The sequence below is a fragment of the Myxine glutinosa genome, chromosome 1, assembly GCF_964187855.1.
Source record: "Myxine glutinosa chromosome 1, kmMyxGlut1.1, whole genome shotgun sequence".
Classification (NCBI taxonomy): domain Eukaryota; kingdom Metazoa; phylum Chordata; class Myxini; order Myxiniformes; family Myxinidae; genus Myxine; species Myxine glutinosa.
Window position 1 is genome coordinate 230,575,930 of NC_136261.1, and position 22,782 is coordinate 230,598,711.

A 22,782-nucleotide genomic window follows, 5' to 3' on the forward strand; every position below is an offset into this window, starting at 1 on the left:
GTGTGAGGCAGGAGCACCAGCCCAGAGGGGAGAGCAGTATTCCATTGAGCTGCGGATGAAAGCCTTGTATGTGGTAAGGAGCTCAGGTGTGCCAAGGAAGGACTTCGCACGACGGAGGATGCCCAGTCGGCAACTGGCTTTCAAGGCCAGATTTGAAATGTGGTTTTCCCAGGAAAGATCATGGCAGATAGTGAGACCCAAAAGCTTGAGTGAAATGATACCTCCCATGTAGATCAAATTTGTGCAGCCTCATTCTAATGGTAGACTCGTGCACTTTGACATCAACAGTGGCAAGAGCTACCTGTAGGTCCCGTGATGACATTCTGGGGTTCTTAGAGACTTCTTTCAGCATCTTGCGGTCTACTCTCGGGCTGAACTTGCTAGGGTGTCCTGGCCTGAACAAGTTGGCAGTTGTTTGGAATCTTCTCCACTTGTAGATGATCTTCCGGACAGTCGAATGATTGATTTCAAATTGTTTGGAGATCTTTTTAAATCCATTCCCAGTCTCGTAGGCATCTATAACCTTCTTTCTGAAGGCCTCGGAGAGCTCTTTTGATCTAGCCATGGTGACGCCGCACACTTCCAACAACAAAGCGCAAACCAAACTAAATGTCTGAGGTTTAAATAAGACAGGTTCCTCCAAGATCCTCTCTAACGATGTTCTAATCATTTGCACCTGAGCTGGTGAACCTGATTTTATTTTAGGTATTTGAAGTAGTGATAAATGTAGGGGTGTACTTACTTTTCCACATGCGAAATTTGCATTTATCTCTATTTAAATTGGACCTTGCAACATGACAATGACCATAGACATACCAGTAAATCCACCAAGAAATGGCTGAAAAGAAAGAAATGGAGGGTTTTGGAATGGCCAAGTCAAAGCGCGGATCTAAATCCCATCGAGATGTTGTGGGGGGGGATTTGAAACGAGCTGTGCATGCAAGAAACCCCTCAAACATCACACAGCTGAAAGAATTCTGCATGGAGGAGTGGGCAAAAATTTCTCCTAGTCGATGTCAGAGACTGGTAGACAGTTATAAGAAACGCCTACTTGAGGTTGTTTCTGCCAAAGGGGGCAATATCATCTATTAGAGCCAAGGGTGTACTTACTTTTTCCACGTGCGAAATTTGCATTTATGTTTATGTAAATTATACAATGGACTACAAAATGTAAATGCTTCATGATATTTGTTATATTATATCACCTTTATCTTTCAATATTGTTGAAATGAAGATCAAATAGGTGTATGTTGAAATATGTTGAAAAAGTCAAAACTTTACATGGGGTGTACTTACTTTTTCACGTGACTGTATCTCTCCCGTCGGTATGTCCTAAGGGTATTTTTTCTGAAAAAAATTCCAAATTTTTTTTTTTCAACTTCAATTGTTTATAAAATGTGATATCACGTATATTACAAAGACATTTGTGCAAAATAATTGTTTGAATTATGATTGGTTTAAACCATGACAAAATGGCAACTCGGGTACAGTCATTTATCTATGTGTCTACACATCTGGGCAGTGTCTGTGTTGTCATTTAGCGACTCCCTCAAACTTTTGTTTCCGTGGTTGTGAAGTGTTTTTAATAACGTTGTGGTGGTTTTGAATCACGTGGTGGTGAGGTATTTTGAATTATGTGGTGGTGAGGTGTTTTGAATTACGTGGTGGTGAGGTGTTTTTAATTATGTGGTGGTGAGGTGTTTTGAATTAGTTGGTGATGAGGTGTTTTGAATTACGTGGTGGTGAGGTGTTTTTAATTTCGTGGTGGTGAGGTGTTTTTAATTTCGTGGTGGTGAGGTGTTTTTATTACGTGTTTTATGGCTGTGAGGTGTTTTAAATTACTTGGTGATGAGGTGTTTTGAATTACTTGGTGGTGAAGTGTTTTGAATTGCTTGGTGGTGAGGTGTTTTGAATTACGTGGTGGTGAGGTCTAATGGTCCCAAACTTCCAGTCTGCACCTACCCCTCCCCTATGTATGTGCTGAGGGGTTCTTTCTTGAAAAAAAAAAACCATTCAACCAAAACCTTCAACCGAAATTGCCGATAAAAATGTAATATCACAAACACAACAAATACATTTGTGGAAAATAATTGTTTGTATTATGATTGGTGTAAATCATGACAACACAGCAACTCAGGTACAGTCATTAGCCTCAGCTAAAATAAGCCCGTTCCTCAGTAACGACGCTTGGTGAGGCAAGCGCAGCGAGCCGAGCCAAGCTAGTATCTATATATATATATATATATATATATATATATATATATATATATATATATATATATATATATATATATATATATATATATGTATATATATATATATATGTATATATATATATATATATGTATATATATATATATATATATATATATATATATATATATATATATATATATATATATATATATTGTCGCGATCCCGCCTGGTAAATGTTCCCAGCACGGAATACGGACGTGAATGTCCGGGCTTCAAGTAATCCACGGAGTGGACAAAAGAGACGTAATCAACACAATTGTGTTTTAATCGGCCTTCTAGGGGTAAGGCACGATGCTTTATTGGCTCGATCACAAAAACCATGAAAGGTAACAAATGGAATCGGCTGCACAAGCCTGCAGGAACGGTCGGCCACAGACGCTCCCACGAGACGCAGGTAAGATCCTCGCGGCTCCAATCGACGAGCTCCGGGACTCCAAGGATACCAGGATGGAATACCACACAAGGCCGCCAGGAACGGTCGGCCAGGAGCTCCAACACGAAGCAGGCAATATAGGACTCACAGTTCCAATCTACGATCTCCGGGAATCACTCGTTCTCTTCCGGAATCACTCACTCGTACAATCCATAACTATAAACGATCAGCACAACTCGCTGTCGTGAGGCGTAACGAAAGTTCCCCCGCCTCGAGGCCTCGAACCTCCGAGCTGCGTCCGTATCATCAGATGGCGGCCGCGCTCTCTGACCCTCCACCAATCACGTCCCGACTCGCCTCCCAATCGCGTGAGGCTCCAAGGAGGTTACGTCAGTGGTGGGCGGGGCACTCATTTGGGTGAGAACAAAGGTGGTTTCACCGGGGGGTTTCTCACAATATATATATATATATATATATATACAGACTTGGCATTTAATATGGAATATTTTTTTTTTTCTTGACGGGTTTACTTTCTTAACTCAGTATATCAATCTGGTGAGTTTATTTTACACTTTGGTGATTTATTTGTTAAAAGAACCATGTCACTGATTGTCTGTCGCAGCAAGAAGTCAACAACAGGATTATATCACAGGTGGCGTGGCAAAATGTACGGACAGGTGCATTTGACGATTGGCTTCACAGTCGGGTATACAAGGGTTGTTGCGTTCTGTATTCGTGGAAAACAACTGCTGCACGTCTCCAAAAGTTATTGCTGCTTCCTCTGGAGATGGTCCGTCAACTCGACAATGCTGTTTGTCATGGAGTGGTGGCTTTAGGAAATTACGGCATGAAAGAGCGTGCTATTGCTCGGCAGTATGGCATCACTCAAGGTCAGGTGTCAAAGATCCTGAAACGAAATGCTCAGAGGGGTGTCCCTACTCCAATATCGTGGCCAGGACATCCCGCAGAACCACAAGGAGGGATGATCGCCAGCTGCGCCGGTTCGTCCGCAATGGCCGTACCAAGTCAGCTAATCGGCTTAGGGCTGAATGGCAGCAACTGACAAATGTGCCTGTATCCAGAAGGCTAGTCAGCCAACGACTGGTTCAAGCAGGCTATCGTGCCAGGCGTCCCCTGAGAAAGCCACGCCTGACCAGCCTGACCAACACCGCCAGCGCCGATTGCAGTGGGCCAGAGAGCACCGTCAATGGCAGCCAGGACAATGGAATCACATGACCTTCAGTGACGAGTCTAGATTTCTGGTCTATCGTCAAGATGGCCGCGTCCGAGTGCGCAGACAAGTGCATGAAGCCTACAACAAAGATTGTATATTGCCAAGAGTCCAAGCTGGAGGTGGTGGGGTGACTGTTTGGGCTGCTTTTCATGCAGGGGGCAAAACTGACCTGGTTGTTCTGAATGGAAACCTGAACCAGTTCAGTTCAGGGCCATTCTGGAAGAAACATTGCTTCCCTTTGCTCGTGCAGCCTTTCGAGGAAACTTTGTCTTCCAAGATGACAATGCACGGCCTCATCGTGCTCGCATGATCCAACACTTTCTTGCTGACCGTGGTGTAGAGCATATGGAGTGGCCTGCCATGTCCCCGGATATGAATCCGATAGAGAGCTTGTGGGCAGAATTAACGCGTCAAATCGACCACTTGGACCAGCAGCCGACCTCTGTGCGTGAATTGCAGCAGACTATTGTCACTGCATGGCAAGTGATTCCTGTCCAAATTTTGGCAAATCTCGTGAACAGCATGCCTCAACATGTACGTGCTCTCCTGAATGCTCGTGGGGGTTACACGAAGTACTGAACTGTAATTTTACTGTCCGTAATCCCAGTCGTAATTTAACTTTTGTTAAAAAAAAAAAAATTTGGGGCTAATGTGCAAAATAAAGAGATACTTCTGGAAAACGTACAGAAGTTTAACACAGTACTGTCCATGAATTGAGTTCGATATCAGTTTACATCACTTTCAAGGATCAATGTATTTGTTTCGAAATGTCAAATGTGGTTTTTGTTTCTTTTAAAGGTCACAAGTTAACAAAATCTCGAATAATTTCAACATAATTCCAATGAACTTTTGGTTCTAAGACATCTTGAAAATTAAGTTCACCCCCACAAAAAAAATATTCCATATTAAATGCCAAGTCTGTATATATATTAAAGACAACAGTTCAAACATAAAAGAAACTTATAATTATAGGAGTTAACGAGCCAAGACTTGCTATATAAAATGCTGAATAGAGAGTTAAGATGGCTTCTTTTTTTGGTCTTGTTTGTCCTGCTCGAGCTGTCAGGAGTATAAGGCTGCTGAAGCAATTTCAATGGCTTGGGATTACAATCCTGGAAAGGTCACCACTCCGACACAGGATATTCGACTGAAGGGGCAGGAATTAGTAATTAGTAATTTGTTCAGGGTGCCAGTGATAGCCCGTCTTCTATTTGCGAAGGACACCGTGGGATCTTTAATATCCACCAAATAATGCTGGTAGATGGGACACCAAACTTTTTTTTTTTGGGGGATACAAGATCGAGGCTCGTGTTTGAGCTAACATTAATCACAAAAACAAACAAACAAACGGACACATAAGACGAAATAAAGGGAGCGGGAAACAAGATGGGGAGAGAGGGGGAAGCACACAAGTTCAACATTTGAGAGCAGGGACATCGGGAGATCTGTGGGAGGGAGAGGGCTTGGGGGGGGAGGGGGGAGGAGAGCTTGATATCCATCCAAGAGACAACACATACACTGATAAATTTATCTGCCTGCAAAACACCATGGTGACAGTTTATAGATGGGTCGAGAATCCAACCCAGGCTAGACAGCTCAGAGGTGAGTGTAAGTATATATATATTTTAATGTTGAAGGCTCCAGTCACGGACTATATAGTCTTCATCGAGACCATGCCTTTAATAAAAGAGCTGCGTTGATAGAAAAGTGTAGAAAGAGAGAATAGTCTTAGTTTTTGAAGAAGTAAAATATCTAGGAAGCTCACAAGTTTTTGGAAATACATGTGAAGGTAAAGAGTTGCAGAGTTTGGCAGTGGTGGGGAAGAAACAAACATCATAACGGCCCACCCTTGAGTTGCCAATGGCCACACAATAATCATGCGATGTCGTGGATTGTCGGGTATTCCGTGATCTCGCTCATGGTGGAGGTACCTTAGGCTATCCTGCCAACCAGCTTCTATTTGGCACAACTCAAAAGTAGCATGCTTGTTTTTGAGTCTTCTAGTCTGAGATTGATTCCAGAAGGATTACAAATCGACTACAAATCACCAATCTGGTAATCCACAGGCAACTCGTATTACTTGTCTGCTAAGACACACATGTGGATGTTAAAAATCCCATGATGCCTTTTGTAAACAGTGCACCATTGTACACATCGGTCCTTTGGCAAAATTCTAAATTCTTGCCACTTGGCCAATATAGCATTACTCACACTGGTCACATCTCAGAACATGGCAAAAGATGATAGTAGAGTAGATCTGTATTTTACAAAGTCGGCAAAATTCCTTCATAATGAGGACGAGTGCCTTCCTTTTTCAATTGCACTCGATGATCATGTTAAAGGAGGAATGACACAAGACACTGTGCCCACCTTTATCATTGCTTTATATATTTGCACCAATCTCATTTGATGCAAATATATAGACAATCTCTTCTTTTTTTTTTGGAACAACTTTACAATTTAGCCAATACTTACGAAAAGTTTTTTTGAATTTCAAGTCGCAATCTCAAGGACTGCTCCTTCTCTCCCCCTCGTCCCCCCACCGCACCAAAATAATTTAATTATGTACAGGCTTCAATGACCAAAATGACTACAAAATTTGAAATACTCAGTAAAAAATAAAAATCACATAGTTCTTTAATAAATAAATGTCATAATCCAATGGTCACCCCAGACCTTCACAACTGACATGCACGTCAACGGCCAGGGTCAGGGACCTAGAATGGAACGTTAAATATGCCATCGTCCTTACTGGGTTGGAACTAAACACATTCCTAATTACTGCAGAGGGTTTTAAATGGGTGTTATCTTGTTGATTTCGAACCAGATTAGAGTGTAGGCAATTTCCTCACTTCCTGTCACTCGTTTATTGTACTTATGAAAAATGGCCAAATTAGAGACCATTGCGTTGTGCCACAAAAAGGGTCTTATGGAACCAGAATTGGCACATTCGCTGCAATGCTTGGAATCACAACAAGGCTATATTGCTCCAATCATTTGCTTCAAAGAGACGCAAAGCAGAGTGGTAACATTAGCCTTTTGCAAAACTGAAAGAGCAAATGGTTGTCGAACCGGCTGTTGAGCAAAAGGGGTACCACCGAGAGATAAAAAGCACATTTTCAAATAATTTATGCATAGTCAAAAATTCAAAATTACAATACCTTAATTGTAATGGTTATACCGAGAAGCCCGACAATAAAATGGATTGTAAATATTAGCATTGTTGGACAAAGTACGTATGAAATTCCAAGCTCTTTTAACATTTTTTTAAAAAAACGTTTTTTCCAAGCTCTTTTAACTTTAATCCAAAACGGTTTTTTTATATATCAAACTACAAAGCATCAAAAATGCAAGGTGCTTTAAAACACCAAATGCTGCGTGCCTCGAAATTGTTACCTCTGACAGCAAAATTCATCACCCTCGTGTCGGTTATATCAATGAGGTTGATTTGCGTTGTTAAAAAAGAAGCATAATCCATTATAATATTCTCCACCAGTCTGTCACTCTGAAGATTTGTCTCTCCAGGATTGATATTGGGTAGCCTGTCTCATAAAAAAAAAAATCACGGTACAAGGGAGTATACGGGGGTCAAAATGGGTCCAGGTGTGAACCCCAAAAATAGGTATTTGCTTTCTTCTCTGAAACAACACTCACGATTTCGATGAAACTTGACCACAACCTTTATCACCTGTGATGCTAAAACCAATAGTCCTATATAAAAAATATAATAGTTTATATAATAGTCCTAGTTCCACAAAACTTTGTAGAACTTCTGAGGACGAAGGCCTCCTGAAGCGTTGCGAATCCCATAAAAAGACATCAAGTAGGTCAATTTAAAGGTCAAAGGTCATTACGATTCTGGGATCGCTACTTTTGACTTCTCGAAAAGTATTCACCTGACTTGCGTGTAACTTCGTAGGAATCATCTCCGCATGGTACTTTCACAAGTTTGTTCAAACCTCCGGCTAATTTACATATTTTGTGGGTAGGCCAAAACACACACACACACACACACACACACACACACACACACACACACACACACACACACACACACACGGAAAAATAAAACAACAAAATAATAAGAGGAAATAGGGTGAGGAAAAACAGGAGTAGAAGAAGGAAGACGAATTAAAGTCGTGAGCTTACTTTCTTGTGACAAGGGCCCAGTCTTCGGTGTAGGAAGCCAGGCAGTGCCGCACTTGCACACTCAAATCGGCGCTAGTGAGAAAGCATTGCAATTAATCAATGAACTGCTTTGCTGATCCATGAGTGATGCGCTAGATTTAAAAAAGCCAGTGACTTTGCTTCATAAGATAAAATTCCTACTGTAGATACTATTTGCAAAGATAATTCTAAGATAATTCAAAGTTCCAAATATTAGGCATGGGCACACAAAACTTACAGGGCTGTATTATGTGATAAGAACTGGCAAGATTGCTCAGAAGTATTCAACTTTCAATCGAGTTTTCTAGTCTGTGTTCAAGTCACAATTGTTTAGGATCTGACACTACAAACCTATCAATTATGCTGCAGATGTTTCCTTGACAGGCAAAGAGTTGTATCATAAACTACATAGTCCTTTTTCAGAGGGGATGCTAATCCTGCTGTCCCATCTGTAAGTATTTGTTCGTGGTCCCGATAAATATATTCTGCATTCTTTTGTGGATTATGAGTCTTTAACGCTTACAATTATTCCCAACTTGGGGTATCGGCCAGACAAAGTCTTTTGGCTGAAGTCTTTCACGAACGGGCTGTTCTGGCCTGACATTCGAGAAAGTAGGTCGGAGCAGGAATTTGGAATTTGTTCAGGGTGCCGGCGATAGCTTTGCCTACACGTCACGAAGGACACTGTGGGATTTTTTTTTAAACGTCTACCAACTCATGTTGGTAGACAGGATGTCCAGTTTAACATCAATCTGAAGAAGTGCACACAGATTGATGCCTCGCCCTATCTGGCAAGGCTAAACAGGTCAAAGGTGAGTGAGCATAGTAGGCTATCCTGCCAGCCCTTTTCTTTCACTGAATGTAAAAAAATTAAACTGGAGAGTTCATAGAATACCTTAACCCCAGCAGTCTTTACAAAAAATTACATGGGAAGGGATCTTTTAAACCCTTGCTTGCGTTTCTGATCACGATCTATATTTCCTACGAGCCACTATTTTGTCCGAATATCTATATTCCCCAATGCTGAGAGAGCGAGCGGCAAATTTGATTGGTCAAGATGGTGTAAAATGGCGTAATATTTTGTCCAAATGCTGCTAAACGGGTTTTTGAAAGTGTCATAAATGCAACTTGTGTTCTACAATGTTCAAGTTTATAATTCATTTGAAATAAAATAAAGGTTTTAAAGGATGTAGCATGTTGATGAAAAGTCTATTACACCACCTTATTTAGTTATTCGTGCCTGTTGTTTGTGTCCTTTATGACCTCCTTAAAACATTAAGTTTCCCGTTTCGAATGATTTTAAATTTTACTTGGCGGCCAATTAGGCAAACAGACTAATAATAATTTTAAAATCCCACTTCTCTATGCACATGCGCGCTCAGATTCCATACAATTTGCCAAATTCAGAGCCAAAGTCCTGCGAAACTGCAGGTTTGTGTTCCGATTCATGTTCCGATTGGTGTTCTGCAGTGCTCGAAATATACAATTCAATTAAAATTTAAAAGCTTTTGTGCTTTTTGCTTCGTGCATGTGTGGGGTAACTGCAGGAAATTACAGTAACCCATTGGCACCGTCACAGAGCTATTTTTCCCCCATTCAGAGAGCAAAAACTGATCTGCAGACATGAGACTAAATTAGATGCACGCTGGATGAATAGAACAACAATTTGAGACGGGCATATTCAGTCAAACTAACATCTGTGCATGCAGAATCTTTTTGCACAAAGGTTTATCTATTTATTATGTTCACCAATATAGCAGAGGCATCCTTTCCCAACATTATTGTTTTGCTTTTATCCCCACCCCCACACACGCTTTTTTCGCCTATCACAGTTTTTTTCTCTTATTGTTATCAATGTTAATTTTACCACTTTAACCCAGTTGTCCTCCCACATACATGTACATAAAAACATATATGTCCGTATTTGGAGGGCATGGAGGAAGGTGTCCTGCTAACATAGCACATATAATTCCGTATTTGGAGGGCATGGCCGTATAAACAAAAAAAACAGCTATAAAAAAACATATGTCCATATTTGGAGGGCATGGAGGAAGGTGTCCTGCTATCATAGCACGTATAATTCTCACCCCTCCTCAGGAACAGCTGGTGTAATTGTGCAACTCTCCCGTGGTTGAAATGTCACAGTTATATCATTTGGTGGAAATTCGTAGATATCACGTAGATGGTCAGCTTCGGAATGACCTTGGGTAGGCAAGTGCTCTTCAAAGTCCACTGGGTCAACAATGTCATTGTAAGGAATCTATATGGAGCACAACAGTCGGAAATAGTAAATGTTATCGAAGTGGTGCAATGGCTTTAAAAAGAATAAAAATTATGTAAAAACTACTTGTTCAATTTTTTTTTAAACCACATTTTCAAAATAATTCATGCTCAGTCAAAGATTTTCACAAAAACATGTGAACACAATTGAATTTCTATTTTAGCTACGTATTTGCATTCCCCAAGTTAGTGGCAATGCCTCATCAGAGTAAAAATAAACAAAAAAACTATTCCCTCACGAAGTTTCAATTTCCAAATTCTGCTTTGACCCAACATTGGAACAAAGAAAATGTCTGTCACCAACCTCTGTTAGAAAACTGCCCACCCACCGGTGATGGATGACGACGTCATTATATCATGTTACATACAACATCCTTACAATGTAGTAACTGGTATAAAAATTAAAGCATTCAAAACAAGGTTCAATAAAGAACTGCATTGCATTACTGAGAACTGCAGTTTTGTTGTGTTATCAAAGCACACCACTACTCTCATTGATTAGACCTACTGAATACTTTTACACATCTTTGGTAAAACTTAGGCCTTCCCCCACAATTTGCTGCATTTATGACACTACTGTGTGTATGTTTGCTCCTTGCTTTTATGATTTAAGACTTTTATAATTATGACTTTTATGATTTATTTTCACATCGCGGAATATAGCATTCAGCTATAAAAGACGAGATGCTAAAGGAAACACAACAAATTATCATCCATGAAAAGTTTACCATCCATCAAACAACCCCTGAAATTCCATGGGTAATCAAACTCCAGGGCTCATCAACATTATCATGGAAATCTACAAGCACGGCATCCGACATCTTATCGAGTGGTTGGACCACTTTCGTGTCATCTGGGATGCTATCTCAATTCAAGAAGGTGTTCATCAGGCACCGACTAAGAGAAAGGGTAACTGCTCCTGTTGTGACAACAATTACAGGATTTACATTTGTCCATCGTTGGAGACCCTTTCCTGGAGAATGCTCGATATAAATATACCAACGACGCCACAAAGATTTTGCCAGAAAAAAAGTTAACTATTGTTTCTGTGTCCGCTGTGAAACAACAATTAAGACGGCCTGTCAACAAAATAAAGGCCTGTTAATCATTTTTGCTTGGAATATAATGATGCACAAAGCTACCATGAAATAGAATAATCTTTGGAGACTGGCTGGGAAAGATTGGTTGTTCCAACAGGTTAATCAGCAGCCTCCATTCTTCATTCAAACTCCTTGGTCTCATGATCAACCATGGTCTTTCTTGGGCAAACCACATTTCAAAGTTGGCCTCCAACGCCAGCTGCCGACTGGGCATTCGCCGTCGTACAAAGTCCTTCCTAAGCACACATGAAATCCTATTATTGCACAAGGCCTTCATCCACAGCTTGATGGAGTACTGCTCTCCCCTTTGGGCTGGCTCCCCTGCCTCACATCATGCTCAGCTTGGCGCCGTGGAAACCAAGGCCTTCAAGATCATCGGAATCCCCCACAATGAAGCTGACTCTATGGGCCTATCGGATCACCATCGCAGACAGGTCAGTGGTCTCTCTGTCATCTACCACCTCCTTTCTGGTCTTGTACACACAGCTCGTTCCATGCTTTGTCCCCTATGCCTAGCTTTCTGCAGGGCTCAACCTCCTTCTGGTGAAACAATCTAAATATAGGATCACTGCTCACTTTCACTCATTTATCCCTCTTTTTTCCCCACCTGTGGAACCAACTTCAACATCCTCTTTAACATCATCCTTCCCTCCAGGTCTTCATGACAGCTGTTCACCACCATCTCAGATCGTTCCCAAACCTAACCAATTATATATTTCTCCCCTCATTAACCCCACTCGTCCCAATTCCTCCTACTTCCAAATTTCCAGTTTTCCCTCCTGAGAGTATCCTTCTGTATTCATCTTGTCCATCCCTGCATACTCTCCTGCCATCACATTTCTCCCCACTCCCATTGTTTGTCCAAGTGTCCCTCTATCTTGGCCTTAAACTATGCTGCGGGTGTTTCCACTGCTTCTCCCCTCTACTGCTCGCTCCTTCCGAGTGTGTCTCTGTTGTTCCTTTTGCGTCCTGTTTTTGGCCGTTACCTCCTCATCCATTCGTTGTACTCGCTCTTCCACAAGCCTTAACTACGTATACAAAAAAGAAAAAAAGAAAAAAAAAAGAAGTATAGACTGCATTTCAATTTCAATTAAATCACGATTTTATTTTTAATCTGGAAGTTTAAACACTATTTAAGCAGTGTTATACACCACTCTAAAAAACATGTACTGAACATGTACTGCAAAGAACATTGCAAATCCCCACACTTCCCACCGAAAGTAAAGTTGAGAGATGGCTAAAGTTCCACCAACAATGACCCAATATCGAATTTTGAGTGTAAATTTTTTTTCCCCGTTTTGACCCCTGTGATCCTAAGTCTGTGATCCTGTGGCATGAACCGGTGGTGAATCCCAAAAAACGTTACATACTTAATGCATCCCCCAATGTTGATTGCATATACAAAGTTTCATTTTAAAAAGTTTTAAAATATGCCCATAATTGCATTTTGTGGTACTAGGACGTGCCCGTACGTGGGTGCCCGTTCCTTGCCAAAAAAAAAAGAAAAAATGTCTTCGCCCATGCATGCATGGGCGTGCCCATGGGCCCATGGGCGTGCCCGTAAGTGCGTGATGTGACCGTACAATGAATGTATCGTCCCGACGCCGCAGCTCGGATGGCGCTGCAGTTAATCGGGCCTGTATCGGCAGAGTTATTATAAACGTGTACTACAATCGATCGTACCTTACAGCGTCTGCTCGCCACGTTCAGCATCAGTACGTCGTCACTATGACTATCCGTAAGTCCGGAAGTGACGTCCTCATTTGACTGTCCGGAAGGTCGCATATCGCAGTTACGATGAATCGCAAATTAGTTTTAAAACATAGTTTAACGCCAACATAGCGCCAACATAGTTTGCCAACGTGAAATAAATGAATACGCTCTCAAATGTGCCGTCCGAGGCAGAGTCTGTTCGCCACGTTCGGCACACGTGATAGCTCGCTGCTCTCTGATTGGTTGAATCGTTTTTTGGACATAGCTCGGTAACTACTTGTCCGATTAATATGAAACCTTGAAAAGGCACATCCTCAGGTCCCCAGCAATATACCTGGCAAGTTTCAAGTATATCGGACCCGTGGTTGTCGAGAAACAGCGGTCACAGACACACATACACACACACATACACACACACATACACACACACATACACACACACATACACACACACACATACACACAGAGATTACTGGAATTATAGATAGATTTGAGCTTTTGACCCCACCCCAGGGCCAAAATTATTGCTGCTCTCGCATCTCCTTGCCATATGGTGATCGTAACTACCACGTTTGGTGAATTTCTGCACAACTGTTTAAGTCTTTAAGAGGAACTCACTGCATTTGTGAGGCGCACGGAAAAATGTGAGCACGCTTCACATGATGAAAAAAACCGACAACCGGAAGCATGAAGTGAATTTTTTTTTTAAAAATTATCTTTTGAATAAGGTTCATTCGATTCCTTTCCTTTTTTCACTTTTTATTAATAATAATTTGATTCCTTCACTCAAGTTGTTTAATTGCTTGGGAAGTATTTACCTGGGGAGCGGAAATTGCACGGTTGAAGATGCATTCCAGGATTGTGCACATGTGCTGCGCATGCTGAGCGCCTTTATTTCCATCCCATTTAATGCTCTGTTACTCCTTTTCAGAAGTAAACTGATTTACCAACTACTCGGGTTGTGCGAGTGAGGTTGGAGTGTGACATTTCCAGTTTCCATGCGTACAGGCTGTCGTCGTACTCAAATTCTTCCCGGGGTTCGGCACCGAATGTAACACTTCGGGCATAAACAAATAATAAATAGCCCTGAGTTGGCTTACAGTCATCTCTCGAGGATATAGTTCAGACGTCTGCTAATTTGGGGGAACCCCCTGATCCCCTTGGTGGCCTCCTGATCCAAAATCGAAAAATCTAAGACCAAGCTATCCTGCAGAACATCGAGTAGAAGGGCTGTATCGGGTTTCAGGAAAATTGGCTGGTAAATAAGGGAGCAAGAAACCAACGTTTCAGGGGGATGGATAATCCCCCCCCCCCCCCCCCCCACCCCTCGGAAGCCCAAAGATCCAAAATCTAAAAATCGAAACCCAAGAGATTGTGCGGGATACTGTCTTGTATTAATTTGTCAAGTTTCAGAACATTCAGCCGGGTGATATGGGAGGAGTAGCAAAAATAGAAAAAGGTTAACGGGACGACTGGATGGATGGACAGACATCCGGACCGGAAATCAAGACCCATTTTGCAAGTTCATCTCTTCGAGAATCGATGTGACCTAAATACCGTACAGCATGCTGCACAGTGTACATTTTTATTAAATGCTACAATGTCCGATTCGTATTTTATTGTGAAATCGGCCAACTAAGTGAAATCAAACTCTCACATTAACCCATTAAAATTATATTTACGTTTTCAAAACCATTTAACTTTCTTACATACTACAATTATTTTTAAACATATACTGTTTCCTGCTGTGACAGCATACAACATATTTCAGTCTTTTTACAAACTTTTTACGTAGACAAATATTTAGATTTACTGCTGTAGCGGTCACACTGCCATATTTTAAAACAATGTTAGATGATCATTCAGACAGCATTTTGCAGAGTGAAGCAAGACAGATAAAGGCATCTCTAAGCTTTTAAAATGCTTTTGAATACCAGCTGCATTGATAGGGAAGAAGGAAAGAGGGTTGGGTCAGGAAGATCTGCTTTGGGTTGAGGCTGAGCAGGTCATGGTTATAATTCGAGCGCCACACAGGAAGGTCACAAGTCGCCATGACATGGAGGCCACAGCCAGCTACTCAAACACCCCCAACAAATTGTTGGACAGAGAGCAATGAAAAGGCCCATTATGCAACAAACAAGCTGAAAGAGAGAGACAGCTTGGCACAATATGGGGTTGTGCTCCGCAAAGCCTGCAAGAGGATGAAGTCAAGCCACAGAAACAGTAGGTACTCTCCACTTAACGGTCGAAGGGATGAGACTATCACACTGCGTACACTCCAAAGCAAGCCAAAAACGCAAAACTGCATTAGCACATTAAGCTACAACACCTATCTGACCTATCAGTGGGACACAAAATCGATCACCGATAGGTGTTCAACAAAAATCTGAATTTCTGGATTACAGATAAATCTACAAACTAGCAGCAGTCATAGTGCAGATGCTTTCAAAATGCTGACAATTTCTCACTTCCTCTTGATGCAGCACCAACGCAATGGGGGTGCGGTTCTGCTTCAGTACCCACAAGCCTTATCTTCCTCTCTGCAGCCTGGGAGCCTTTCCGTCCCACATGGGAGGATCTCAACTCCCGATTGCAATTTTCAAAGAACGAGTGAATAAAGATCCCTCCGGATTTGGAAGAACATGTAGCCAATATATTGACTTAAACAAGAGCTCTGGTTGCAGATTCCACCAAGTACCAATGGTCCACATCAAACAGAAGCTACGTGAATGCAGGCTAGCTTGTGCGTTAATATAGTCACCTATGTGGTCGCTTATATGCGTTTGTGGTCGCAGAAAGTGTCCCATAAACATGTTCCTGTACTTGGTACAGTAGGATCTACAGTGCAAGTTGTGCTGCAACGACACCAAGTTGTGTCGTAACAGTTTTCTGACGAGATATTTTTTACTGTCCAATTTCTGAAAGATACGACATCCAAATGAAGGAATCTCTGAATGAATCTACGTTCGTGTTAAGGATATTGACATAATCAAATAATGTTCACATGATTACACAATTTTTTTTAAAATAATTCCATTAATATTGTGTGACACAATAGAGAACGAAGTGAAAGGCAAGCTTGGTCACACACCTAACCGATGGCTGGGAATTCCAATGCCGGTCGAAAACAGGAATGCCAAACACTTGTGGAACGATTTGTGCAAACCTGATCCAAAGCCAGTCAATATGCAGCCGTCAAAACGCAGTTGGCATTGGGAGGGGATCGGTGACATTTTTCTCAATGCATTCCAGCACCATGCAGGTTCCAACATATACTGTAAAGTATGGTACTTATTATTCGTGCAAATTATCTTTCAGGGTATTTCGTTTCAAGTTGTTTCACATGTATGCAACTTTCGTGCATCAACTGTGATTACCGTTGAGGTTTACACAGGTACAAGGAATATTTATTCACTGGACTTAACTTTCGCAGAAATAGTTTGACAGTGAAAAGATCTGTACCCGAAAGTTACAGTAACTAACCAAAAACCTAAACAACGCGGTTCTTTTTTATCCTCCACTTCTACAAATTGCCAGGATGGCTATGCAACACAACAAACAACAGGCATTTTAAGGCCATTATACCTGCTAGAGCGGGGGTTAGCCTCACGGGCCCCATGACAATCTTCTCCATTTCGCCCTATTTTCTGCATCTCTCCTTGTTAACCCCCTTTCCCGCATTTCTTCTTCCACCATCTTTAGCCAAGTCTTTCTCGGTCTTCCCCGTCTTCTACTTCCTTCTACATTCATTTCCATCACTCTGCTCAACCAGTCACTTTCATCCTTCCTCAACACATGACCAAACCATCTCAACCTGTTCCTCTTCACAGCATCAATCACAGGCTCTATTCCCATCATCTTTCGCAATTCATCATTTGTCTTCCTCTCTCTCAACGATACTCCGCACATCCATCGAACCATTCGTATTTCCACCCTTTCCAGCCTTCGTTGCTGCTCTACGTTCATTACCCATGTCTCGCTCCCATAAATCATAGCACTTCTCACACATGCAGCATACACCTTTCCCTTCATCTTCAATGACACTCCCCTCCTCGTCAGCACGCCACTCAGTTCCCGAAACTTCTTCCATGCACATCTCACTCGAGCAACCGTTGCCGAGTCTGATACACCTTCTCCATTCAGCATGTCTCCTCGGCAGCAAAATGTTTTCACACCTTCCAGCTTCATGCCGTCTCCAAGATCCAACTCAACATTTCCTCCATCTGCAGCTCCCTCTGTGCACACCTTACACTTGAATGTAGCTGCCACACTGGTTAATGACCCTCTCTATGCAATGCAATGCACCTGATTAATTTGCAATTCATCGATTAATGTGATAAGCACAACAAATTCTTCCGATTCCATTTTTTGTATTGCGCAAGATAAGTTTTCCATCTATGTACTTTGTTTACATTTCCCAGGATAGCATTTCTTATCTTTCTGGCAAGTTTAATGCAGCATATTCAAATCCATCAATATCTCTGTCCTGCATTCAAAGTGAGAAACCTTCCTCAAAAGCACACAAAGAGAAACCTTTCATCACAGATATGTGACACACAAGGAAAAACAGTTGCTTTCCCCAAATAGCCAAACAATGGTAAAAAGCCGAAATATGAAACAAATAAGTAAAGGAAAATGAAAAAAGCAAATGGCGAATAGGTGATAGGTAATACAATTTAAGCTCCCCTGCTTTCAAATCACAAACCGGGTGATCATAATGCATTGCATATGATTCAATTCATTCGGCTTCCATAGCACCATGCCCTCAGAATTACATGGCTGGTTAAGACTCGCCAACAAAACCACGACAGCTCTTGCAACAAGAAGGCCAAATCCTCTCAAACCCATACAGCAATGGTTGTGTCAACGATTTGGGTTGGCCACTGGGCCGTTGCCATTTCAAATCCCATACGTGGTTTCATAATGCACTTGTAATTCATGTGAAAGTACAGCGACATTTTGCCATACCACATGCCATGCATCAAAATTATGATATTATGACATGTTATCTAAAGTGGATGAAGGGAGGAAGATGATCTATAAATTGGCTCGTGACAGGAATGTGGATAGCAAGGACAAGAAGAGGGGGTGGGGGAGGGGCGGTGATTAAGGATGGACGAGGAGGCTCGTGACAGAGAGTGGGCGCAGTATTGACTGTGTGGGAAGGATATTTCAAAAAGCTGTTGAACCGGGAAGGAAGCAACGGCGAGCTGGAGCTACGGAGTTATGTGGAGGGGAAAGTGGAGGTGGTGGAGATCATAGAAACTGAAGTTTGAACGGCTTCCTCTTCGTCATTGAAGAGGATGAAAAAGGGAAGGGCACCAGGCATTGATGAGGTGCGTAAAGAGATGATAATTGTAGCGGGATAAGTCGGAGTCAGTTGGACAAAGAGGTTGTTGATTGTATGTATGTATGAGAGATGGGTCAATTCCGTAGGAGTGGAGGACAGCATTAATTGTGCTGATATGAAAGGGGAAGGGGGATATTTAAGATCTGAGGAAGCCCAGGGGCATTACACTCCTTAGTCATGTCATGCAGGTGTTGGAGGGGGTTCTGGATGGGAGGAGAGCAGGGATTTAGAAATTGAAGGGGAACAACAGAAGGGATGTTCATGCTGAGACAGCTGGTGGAGAAGAGGTTGGAGAGGTGCAAGGTGAAATGGAATTGGGATTTGTGGACTTGGAGAAGGCCTACGACACTGCCCAGAGAGAGATGGTGATGGCGACACTAAGATAGATGGGAGCGCTGGAGGCAGAAGTAGATTGGTGGAAGGGATGTACAAGGAAACGAAGGGAAGACTTTTGGTTGGTCCAGGGATGTCAGAGAAGTTCGGTGTGAACATAAGTTTGAGGCAGGGAAGCACTCTCAGCCTGCTCGTGTTTACCACTGTGATGGAGCTGGTAAGCAGGAAGGTAAGCATGAAAGATAGTCTGGGGAGGATATTGCATGCGGACGATTTGGCTGTTGTGGTGGAGAGTGGATGGGAGATGCAGGAAGTACTGGGGGAGTGGAAGGAGGCAATTGAGAAACATGGGCTGAAAATGAGCATTGAGAAAACAGAGGTGATTTGGGTTCGGCAGCAGAGAAAATAAATGAATATCAGGTTAGAGGGGAAGGAGGTCAGACAAGGAAATAGGTTTGAGTATCTGGGTGGAAATTTTCTGGGGATGGTAAGTCAGAGACACAGGTGCAAAGGAGGATTCAGGTGGGTGCAAATGTGTGGAGAAGGATTGGTATGATGGCAGACAGAAATATTTCAAGAAGATTGAAAGGAAAGGTTCTGACATCTTGTGTAACGCCAGCCTAACTTTATGGTCTGGAGATGGTGGCACTGACAGAGAGACAACAGAGACTGCAGGTTTGTGAGAACAACTGGGTCAAGAGGATTGCGGGAGTAAAGAGGGTGGCTAGGAGAATGGATGAACTGAGGGAGGAGATTGGTGTGCAGATGAACTTGATAGGGAGATTGGTGGAATGTCTGCTGACATGGGCTGGGCATTTCGTACAGATGGTGGAAGAGAGAATGGCAAAGAGATCAAATAGGTTGAGGGAACAATGTAGGAGGAAAAGAGGTAGATCGCGGTTGAGATGGCAGGATTGTGTGAAGAGGGATCTCAGTAAGGTGCGGGTGGTTGCAGGGTGGAAAGTGTTGGCTGAGGACAGAGGGGAGTGGAGGAGTATCGTGGTCAAGGCAGGGCAGGAGCTTGGTGCATCGGCCCTCACTGCGGACCTCAAAAAGCCCATTTTCACAAATAAAGCTCTTATAAAGGGAAGAGGAGGAGAACAACAAATCTTGCACAATACTGCATTACACGATTCATGTGTGAATTATGACATTCCAACGTTATCTTGCACACGACTGTGCGATGTAAAAAGTACAGTGACATCCTGCATCCAAATTATATGTACAATGTACGATTGTACGTAGATGGCTCCACCATGAGCCTGGGATTACTGTTTACAAAAGGCCTCATAAAGATCTACAGCTGTAAAGCTCTGGTCAATTTTGTCAAATTCCAACACAAGTGAAATGCATTATTATTGACATGACAAAACAAAACATGTTTATTGTTAAGCTCTTGTTTGAACCAAATGTGCAATTTCTTTCCTTCTAAAAGCCAATCAGCCAAAATAATTTTTTGTCCAAATGTGGAACTTAACAAATGCTGAGAGGGGTACGCCAACCACTGTGAGGAGAGGTGAAGTAATGCTTTGGGCATGAGCCCATCCTCTTGCTTTGAAAAAGGGTTCACGCCCGAACCTCGGTTCAGCCTTTTTTTTACTGCAGTTAGCATACACCTATCAAGCATACACCGTATTTGTCCTTATTCTTCTCCCGATGCAGATTGACTAGTCTTATATAAAGAACTGGCAGGGGTACCCGGCATTGCCCGGTTTATTTTTTGCGAGGACCGAAAACACTTCCCTACAACCACTAAGGAATGGGGTCAGGGGTCATTTAACATTACCTTCCAAGTAGCTACAAAGGCTTAGATACTATAGAGTGATTTTTTTAAATCCAAATTTTTAAAAATCCAATTTTTTTTTTTTCCACAATTTTCAAAATACTCTTTTTGTCTAAACACTCCCCGGCACTCACTGATGAACCTCTGAAAGTTTGACGCAGATCCCTTCAGCCATTTCTGAGAAAAATGGTGACACACACATACACAAACCACTCTCTTATAGTATGGACTATAGATAATTTTCCATTCATACTTTTTCAGTTTTCCATTCATGCTGGTTAAGATATGCTGAAGTTGCCAAAATCTAGGTATCAGGTGTTTCCATGCTACAATTTCTTTGAGCTCAGGGAAGAACTTGTGCAAATAGTATGCTAAATAAAAGGGCAATAACAAAGTGACAATAAAAGGGCAATAAAAGGGCAAAGAGGACAGTGAGCAAATAAACACCACTTGGAGATATGAAGGAAGGGTTACAGGATTACAAGCAAAAGTACCTGTCCACAGTGATGGAAAATGTAAATGGGCATTTCAAGTCGCATCACTACAGACACCCTTCACACTTCCACCTTCCCACTACCTTTCAACGCTTGTTCTGGAACTACTCATGAGATTGAAAGGCTTTCTCTGACTGTCTCTTTTGCCTATGTGCTGCATCTAATGCTTGTTCAAGTTCTCGGGTTTCTGGATTTTCACGTTGACTTCTCTCGGCTGCAGTGTTGGCCAATTATATGGTGGCGAGACAATATGCAGTTTTTGAAAGTGTTGTCGTGTGCCTGCACTCTGGTGAACACCGCAGGGCGACATGGATGACCAAACGAGCTTTAACTCCGAGGCGTTCATTCAAAAATGACGGTATTCTTTACACACGAGGGAAAGGAGGATGACAAACTTACCTGGACGGCTTCCACCCGACTTCTTCGCACCTGGATAAATTAACTCAAACGACGCAGGATTAAAATGTACAAAAATACCGGCTTTATTAAAGAAAATGCCGGTAACAACAGAAGCACGATAAAAATAAATTACTAATTGTAGCGACCCCATACAGACTGAAATACAAACAATGGGAAAAATAACTGTAAAAATTAATATGTGTTTGTGTGGCACTTAGCTCTAATCGGCTCTTGAACCTCATCAGGAATCGTCAAAACCCTCTGGCGTCCTTGGCGGAAAAACTGCAGGCTACGCTGCCGTGTGCGTGAACTAGGGCTTGCGCACCCTCGTTCGCCCAGCAGCGCTCGTCTTCATCGTCCTTGCGTGGGAAACCGCAGTTCTCGGTCCGCAGTTGTTCCTCCTCATGATCATGATGAAGATGTCGGAACACGACCGTTCACGACCGGATCCAGCAAACGAGAGATACAAAATCGTGGCTGTTCCCAATGAATGTCCCTCGCTCAAGAGCGCACCATATATGTCCCTGTTCTTGAAGAATGTCCCTCGCTCCGGAGCACCCCAACACAAGAGAGAAAGCCATGAGGAAAGCGAGAGAAGAAGAAAGAGACAAAATGTCGGGACACGACTGTTCGTGATGAATCTCCCTTGTGCAAGAGGAGAAAATGTCGGCCGAGCGTTCCTTTATAGTCAAGACTCTGACGTCATCTCACGACGTCTCTGTGTCCGATCCGATCAGCGAGTCCCAACTTAGTAGTCTTTTTGCCAATCAATCCCAGACCAATCACTGCTCCTCGGGGCGTGGCTTCACGGACCTTTTGTGCCTCTGTGCTCACCAGGTTGATGTTATCCACGGAAGTGCACAATGTCCTGTTTCCGGTTGGTTTTTATTTAGTGTGGTTAATGGGTGATTTCTTACTATTTGTGTGTGCTGCTGTTGTCATAAGGAACAGAGGGAAAAAAAATAACAGAGACCATTACATACAGGGGATTAATTACCCATAATCCCTAGCTAATTAACAAACCCCACCCTTCTCATGGGGATGAAGATACACTTCCACGACATCTGGTCTAAACAAATTTCCTACTTATTACATGGGGTTTCTTCTTCTTCTTCAATGCAACATACGGAGCATGGTAATCTATACACTCTACCTGTCTCTAAGGTATTGCCTACCCCCCCCCCCCCCCAAGCATAATAGTATTAATGCAAGATTTCTGGGTAAACAACATTTCGTGTTCTCCAGTTTGGAGCCAAAAAGAGTGTGGAAGAGCAAGAACACAGAACAGATAATGATGTTC

General features: G+C 42.3%; 1 protein-coding gene across 2 annotated transcripts in view; it reads right to left on the reverse strand.

Annotated features, from left to right (window-relative positions):
- The window catches only part of LOC137434950 (dedicator of cytokinesis protein 7), a 264,889-nt gene that overhangs the window by 223,829 nt on the left and 18,278 nt on the right, over window positions 1–22,782 (reverse strand). For both annotated transcript variants that reach the window (XM_078784918.1, XM_078784912.1), the window contains exons 3-4: window positions 10,118–10,290; window positions 8,013–8,084 (exon numbers count right to left, since the gene is read on the reverse strand). In XM_078784918.1, coding sequence (XP_078641044.1) covers window positions 8,013–8,084; window positions 10,118–10,290 — 245 coding nt within the window. The remainder of the gene's footprint in view (window positions 1–8,012; window positions 8,085–10,117; window positions 10,291–22,782) is intronic.